At 38.2% G+C, this 7,376-nt stretch overlaps 1 protein-coding gene across 1 annotated transcript in view; it reads right to left on the bottom strand.

The window, feature by feature from the left end:
- The window catches only part of LOC108578600, a 377,474-nt gene that overhangs the window by 36,306 nt on the left and 333,792 nt on the right, over positions 1-7,376 (bottom strand). Inside the window, exons 19-20 of the mRNA XM_017941964.1 lie at positions 3,860-4,018; positions 2,480-2,662 (exon numbers count right to left, since the gene is read on the bottom strand). Of these exons, the coding sequence (XP_017797453.1) occupies positions 2,480-2,662; positions 3,860-4,018 (342 nt within the window). The remainder of the gene's footprint in view (positions 1-2,479; positions 2,663-3,859; positions 4,019-7,376) is intronic.

Below are 7,376 nucleotides of genomic sequence, written 5' to 3' on the forward strand. Positions count from 1 at the left end.
AGTGCGGAAGATAAGGACGAATTGTGGTGAAAGAAGAACAAGAGCATACGTGAACTTATACGATGTAAGAGTATTATCAAGTTACAATATTGAACTCTGATATTCATGGAAAATTGATTATTGTAAAATAGTGTCCCCTGTGATCACAGATTTCATATACAGGGTGTCTGTTTTATCTCAATACAGCGAAATATCTTTTAAGGAAGAGATGTTCGGGAAAAAATGGTTTAACAAAAGTTGTTTGGTACGGACATTGTGTGATATAAATATTTTTTTTTGTACCAGGTATGATGAGGGAGATTTCAAAGTCAGTTTAATTTTTTTAAATGGATTGCTATATTTTGTTATACATAATATGATAGTGTATGTTAAGCCGAGTTCAACGAGCTGCCAACAAAGTCATTTCCTTTCATGGAAGGTCGTCGAACTACCATACGTTCCTCACTGTCGCGTGTCTGTTTTATCAAAGGAAATGACTTTGTTCGCACCTCGTTGGACTCGTCTTAACATACACTATCATATTACGTATAAAGAAATATAGCATTCTATTTAAAAAAATTAAACTGACTTTGAAATCTCCCCCATCATACCAGGTACAAAAAGAATATTTACACCACATAACGCCCCCCTCCATACAACATTTCCTCCCTAACATCACTTCCTTAAAAGATATTTCACTGTATTGAGATAAAACAGACACCCTGTATATACTGTGGCAAGTTTTTTTTTTCTCTGCTTATTTCAACAGCTTAATATTCTTCTTTGGTACACATATATACAGGGTGGGCCACGTAAAACAAGTCCCCTAATTATCTCCTCTAGCTACGAGAAAATTTGTAAACGTAATTTAGGGTTACGTGGTTTCAAAGGGTGAACAAGATGGAAGAAAAATTTCTTTGATCAAAGAAATGGCAAAAAATGAAATTTAAAAATTTTAGATCGACTGCAATGGATTTTTCTTATAATTTTACCATATCAAATCTCTTCTTCAAGACGAGAATGCAAGCAGGAAACAGCTCAAAAAGAACATCGAAAAACGTTCACAGAAGTGTGAATACAAATTTATTCAAAAATGAAGCTTCCTCTGAAAAAATTTAGGCTACATTTTCGAATTACTATTTTCTTGTCGTGTAGATTCACCCTTTGACGAGCTGTACCACTTGTTCGCAAATACCCCGTGTATTCTATCTCGTGGAAAAAAATCTGATTAAGGAAGTACGGAGTGGCAAGTGTCGATCCAACAGATACGAAAATTCTTGTTCCGTCGTGGTCAAGGTGTTTCGCAGGTCGGTGTTAGCCAGAGGCGGCAGTTTTCCAAAGCACACGTTCGACGCGGCACGATCGTGTATCGGAATTCGCCGTGTTCCCAAGCGAAGAAATCGCGCGATTATGCGGAGAACGTTCCCCGCGACTTCCTTCCCCGCATGCCTGGCGTTTTTCCTCGTCGCGGTCCCGCGACTATCTCCACGGAATTCGAGACGAGATTCGTGAGAAATAACGGGCCAATTCGAACGCTATTACGCGCATTCGTATTCGACGATCCTTAATAGAATTTGCATTCGAAATGTCATGCAGCTTCTCACGGTGAAATGTATTTACGGTACGACTCCGTGACTCGATTCGTCGTCGACGACGACGACTCGAGGAGAACAATAATCGAACAGATTCTCCCCCCTTAACCGTTCGAGAGAGCAGCTTGTCTTCATGTTAATCAGTAGTTATACATCTCCGATTATTCTACTGGTAAATTCGAGTGTTTTCGATACGTTAACGAGATCCTTTAAGTATTTTACGGTCGTTAGTGGGTTCGGTAACTTACGAGCGACTGATTTTATTACGATAAACGGTTTCATTAAGTAAATGATCGAATAATTTCGTATCTCGCTCCAGTTCTATACGTGGATCGCGAGTTTAATGAAGGCGCGCGGCGCTATCGTGGACCTCCGTGAAGTAAATGTACCGTTTGAAGATAGTTTCATTGATGTTTTAGATGTCTATCAAGATTTCGAAAGATCAAAGCTTCTGAATTAAATTTGAAAATTTTTCGATCAGCGAAAATTGGATAATGAAATTTTTTAATTGGCAAAAATTGAGTCTTTCAATTTTTGAATTATCAAAAATTAAATTTTTTAATTGAGAATATGAAAAGTTGCAAAATTCCAAATATAAGAAATTCAAAACTGAGAAAGTGGATAGTTCCAAAATTGAAAATATAAAAATTTGATAATTAAGAAAGTGAAAAGTTGCAAAATTCCAAATACGACAATTTCAAAACTGAGAAAGTCAGAAGTTAAAAATTCCAAACATAAGAATATAAAAGTGTAAAACTTCAAATCTTCCGATTGACAAAAATCCTATCAATCGACCTACACCACAATTTTCAATCCCTCAATCGTCGGATAAATTACAATTTTCGAGTCAATCCAGGCCAACGAACCACGCGGTCACCGATAACACTTGGCGATCCCGAATAACTCACCTTCTCCGAATTCTCGAAGTCCAGCTTGAACGCCCAAAGTTTCAGCCTGGCGGGCAACTCCGAAATGGAGGCCAAAGTTAGAAGAAACTGCTCGGCCGATCCCAAAGGTAGGTCAGGATTGGCGGCCTGCGCCTCTTGTATCCTGGATCTCTCCTCCTCGGTTGGCAGCATCGTCAATAGTTTCTGTGACGAACAGGTCCGGGAAGACAAGGGGAAAGGGAACGAACGAAGAAGAGAAACGAAGAGAAAATTAGAGAAATTAGAAAAAAACAGTGAAAACAGAGCATACGTGTGTTTTAACTGAATCATAAGGTCAATCGTGAACCAAGAACCGTTACAATCATACTATCGATCAGGATTTCAAACAAAATCGGGATCGTGAGAGAAATATTCCATTTTTACAGGAAGAAATTAACAAATCGATAGAATTATGTCAGAGAGATTTTTCTACTTGAACAAATACTACGATATAAATGGTATTACTTTTGCGAAAAATAAACGATTTACATACGTAAGGCTGTGCAGATTTACCAATGTTTGTACGCCGAACAACAGATTTGTGCTACTGTGTTAGATCGAATTGATTATAGCCGGTATACGGGTCGATTTAATACGAGTCAAGTCGGTTTGCACCCAATCAGGGTGGTTTAATTCGGTCCCGAGCGAGCTTAATCGAATCGTACCGAGCTTATTGTACTAAATACCATATAGCGTCACTCTGAAGCCTGTTTCAGAGCAAGCTTCTTATCTTCAAATTAAGTATTTAGTATTTTCTCCAAAGGTGAAACACTTGTTCTACCAAAAAATTTCACCTTTCTTCGAAAAAACGATACGGTTCGAAACTGAAAGTTTGGTAATATCTGCACATCCTCGAATGATTATCTAAACAACAGATATTAAATTCACCGAGTATAATAAACGAATAAAACAACCTGTAGAAATTAAAAGAAAAAACCATTAAGTGATCGAAATATTAATTATTCTATTCTCATCTTCAAATTAAAAATTTACTACTTTCTCAAAATGTGAAACCTTTCTATTACCGATAAATTTCATTCTTCTCATCTTCAAATTAATTACTTACCATTTTCTCAGAGTGTCAAATTTTTCTTTCACCGAGAAATTTCACTTTTCTTTAGAAATCTAGTTCGAAACTGAAACTTTAGCAATATCTGCACATCCACGAACGATTCTCTAAATAACAGATATTAAATTCACCGAGTGCAAATAAACGACGAGAATTCCCGTTGAAATCGAAGAAAACCATTAAGCGATTGAAATGTTAATTATCGAACTTCCCAAGAGAAGTGCCGGCGAAAGTATCGGGAAGATTCGTTAAACCGAATGAAAGATAAAGCGAAGTAACGTTTGCAATCTTACCTCGATACCCTCTCTGTTCATAATCGTAGCGTCCATTTTCAAGATCGCGGTTTTAATTGATCTCGGCGGAGGCAACTTGGTCATCCCTATGTTGATCGCGTTCGATCGTTTATGGTCCAGCACGATGATCTCCTTGTTCTTGTTCATCTCTTGCTGTTTCTATTCGACGACACAAAAAATTCACCCAATTAACCAGTGACAAACCCGCCGGTATCACCATCTTTCTCTTTACTGGACAATTTCGAAGGCGTTCGGTGATCGTTCGATGTACTCTTTGCAACACTCAAAAAGAAAAAAACAAAAAACAGAAGAAACTTCGTGGAAGTTTAATTAAAAAAAAACAGCGTGCACGAGTGGCTTTTGAAAAATCGGGAACAAAGAGATACGCCCGGTGAAAATCTATGTATTAACAACCAAGTGCAGATCAAATATTTGTACACGAAGAAAAATTGTGGAGGGAGGAATGGGAAATTCGGTGAAACGTGTTTGCTCTTTCCTGGACGGATCAATCGGCGGGAATATATAAAAATATTGCGCGCCGTCGTCAGCGGAAACGGAATTAGTGGAACGAGTTCAAAGCAAACAACCACGGTTAACTGTTGCGACGTCGCTGCGAAATGATGCGAGAAAGGGGGTAAACAAGAAGGCGGTAACAGGAAGGAGCGATCGGAAAGAACGCTGCATAATTAACGGAGAATAAGCGACTGCGTTGAGATTTGTTCAATGGAAAACGTCTTTACAAGGACGACCAATTAACAATTATTAACAGTGTACATTGAGTTAAGTTAGATCGAGTAGATACACGGTATGTACATACAAGGGGAATCATTTCGAAGTGATAATCACCGATTTTGGTGGAACTTAGAAACGTACTGGACAATTTTCCGCGTTGAACGTGTGAAAATGAGTCTCGAAGTTAGGGGTGGTAAATATATGTAGCCTGATATCTCGAAAACTATTAGAAACAGAGGAACAGTGGAAACGAACGAATTCTGTATTTTTCGACGTCAAATTTGAAAAATGAAAAATAAATAAATATGGAAAATAATGAAAGAATTTCGCGAGGTCGTAAATCCCGCTTACACCCTAGGTGACGGTACGGGTATGCTGCTCAATCGAGAGATTGATCTCTTTTGGTGGTTCCAATTAAGATCCGCTAATTTAGAGAATTTGATTTTGTCACGACTGAATTTGCAAATGTTGATTGGAGATATTGTATTAGCGAGTAATTCGAATTTTGTGTTGTAATGTGTTTGGCTGGGTTGGGTGTCACTGAGAGAGCGAGACTCCAAGCGCTGGTTAGAGAACGACCCGTGGAGTCGTCGCCCTGACGGAAAAGAGCATCGGTTATAGAGAGGAGAGGTTTTGTCGATGTGTTCGCTCGAGGAGGTTTATTGCGGGCCGACGTGACTTTGGTACCCCGGTCTGGCGGTCGGATTTGACTAATGAATTGTACGATGATAATCCGCCAGGCCGGGGTTTCCCAAACAACATTTTTACCGAATACTTTTATTATCCTTATCTCCGAGAGTAATTTTCATCCCTTAAATGTGAAAGATTGTCGATTAAAAAAAAATTCGTGCCTTATACTTTCTAAGTTTCATCAAAATCGGTGATTATCGCTTACAATACTCCCTTGTCGGTTATATTCTCGACGTGAACAACGAATAAACATATTTTCCAGCTTTTACGTTCGTTAGTAGAAAGCGCAAGAGCAAAGAATAAAAAAAGACAGCGAAAGCGTGCAGAAGCGAGTAATCGGAGTTAGCGAAAACCGACGTTAAGTGAAGTTAAGAAATTAGGACTCACCTCCTGTAAAATTCCAGCATGCCATTTCGTTCATTTTTCGTGCGAGCACCAAGTATATTGCAAATAATACAAGAAAAGATTAGTCGTATTGCATTAAACCACCATCACCACCACCCCAACCACTGTTCACCGTATTATTAATATTATTGTGATTATTATTATTACATTATTGTATCATCACTGTCCGCGTTCATTATCACGGGGTATGTAGTTACTGTTTGCTGACGGTATTAATTTACGACGTGTTATTGTTAAAGTTGCTTCATCAGACTAACGAAGCCCGTAATATTCTACCAAGATAGTAATCGTTCATGTGTATGATCGTCTCGTGAAATCGCTCGTAGCAAGCGCTCGCTTAATAAGATTCACCGTGAAGACAGAACCGCTGCTACGCTGTTTTTTCTAATCGTTTCCTCTCCTTTTTTACGCACGAACTTTTTTTTTTATTAACAATGTTAAGCTTGAATTAACAATATCGAGTTTAATGTCGACGGTCTAATCGTGGAAATTTGATATTTGTAGCGAAATGCAGAGGTATCGGTTAATTAACCCTAGCGCGGTGTTCGGGTCATTTTTGACCCATGATCTTTCTTATTTTTCTGATAACTTTTGCTGTCACTAAGTTTATGTTTCATTGACGTTATATTAAAAGTTTATTGTCTAGAAATAAAAATTGTTACACATGAAAGCTTTGGGTCATTTTTGACCCATAATTTTTCCTATTTTTCTGATAAGTTTTGCTGTTACTAAGTTTATGTTTTCTTGATATAATATTCAAAGTTTATTGTCTGGTAACGAAAATTGTCACGCATAAGAGCTTTTGGGTCATTTTTGATCCAGAGACCTTAAGTGTATACCTAATAGTCGAAGGAAAGAGCGCATTAGGGTTAATTTCGTTAAAATGATGAAGTGTACTTAGTGTTTTATAATTTTTTAAATGAGATTTCTGACAGGAGTCTTGTTTAGCAATGCATTTTACACCAGGAGTTCATAAATAACGTAATATAGGACACACGGCATTGTCTTATTAAAAAAGTATACGTAATTATTCTTTACTCGACATTTGATCTTTACGAACACCTATCTTGATTAAACTGCACATACTCGTACGAACTTTCTCAAATTTCCTCACTCGTTAAAATCATTCAGATATTTAGTAACCAAGAGATCCAAATCCGTCAAGCTTCGTTTAATCACCTCGAATTAGACACAAAAACGAAAAAAAAAAGTTAAATATTTAGTAATCAAGACATCCAAATCCATCGAGCTTTCGTTCAATCACCTCGAAACAGACAAACAGAAAAAAATTAAATATTTAGTAATCACGACATCCAAATCCATCGAGCCTCGTTTAATCACCTCGAAACAGACAAGAAAAAGAAAAAAGAAAAAAACAAGGACGAACTGGTTAACCACATATCAAAGATTTCTTCGCCCATGCTCCAGTTCCACCTGCACTCTTCTCCCTTTCTATCCTCTCACCGTGTCATAATTTCCCCCCGATTCGTACCTCCTCTTTCGAGCTTTCCCTCTGTCTCTCCCTTGATCTCGCTCGCGGAACTCTCGTCGGGTGCTTCACTCGGCACTAATTATTGCCGGACTCCGCGAGGTGGATGTAAAAGCTCAAAGAACCCAGGCGGGCAAAAGGGAAAGGTGAGGAGCAAGCTGGAGGAAAGAAAAAGGGAAAACGGAGAAAGAGAGAGAGGAA

The sequence above is a fragment of the Habropoda laboriosa genome, unplaced genomic scaffold, assembly GCF_001263275.1.
Source record: "Habropoda laboriosa isolate 0110345459 unplaced genomic scaffold, ASM126327v1 scaffold45, whole genome shotgun sequence".
Classification (NCBI taxonomy): Eukaryota; Metazoa; Arthropoda; class Insecta; order Hymenoptera; family Apidae; genus Habropoda; species Habropoda laboriosa.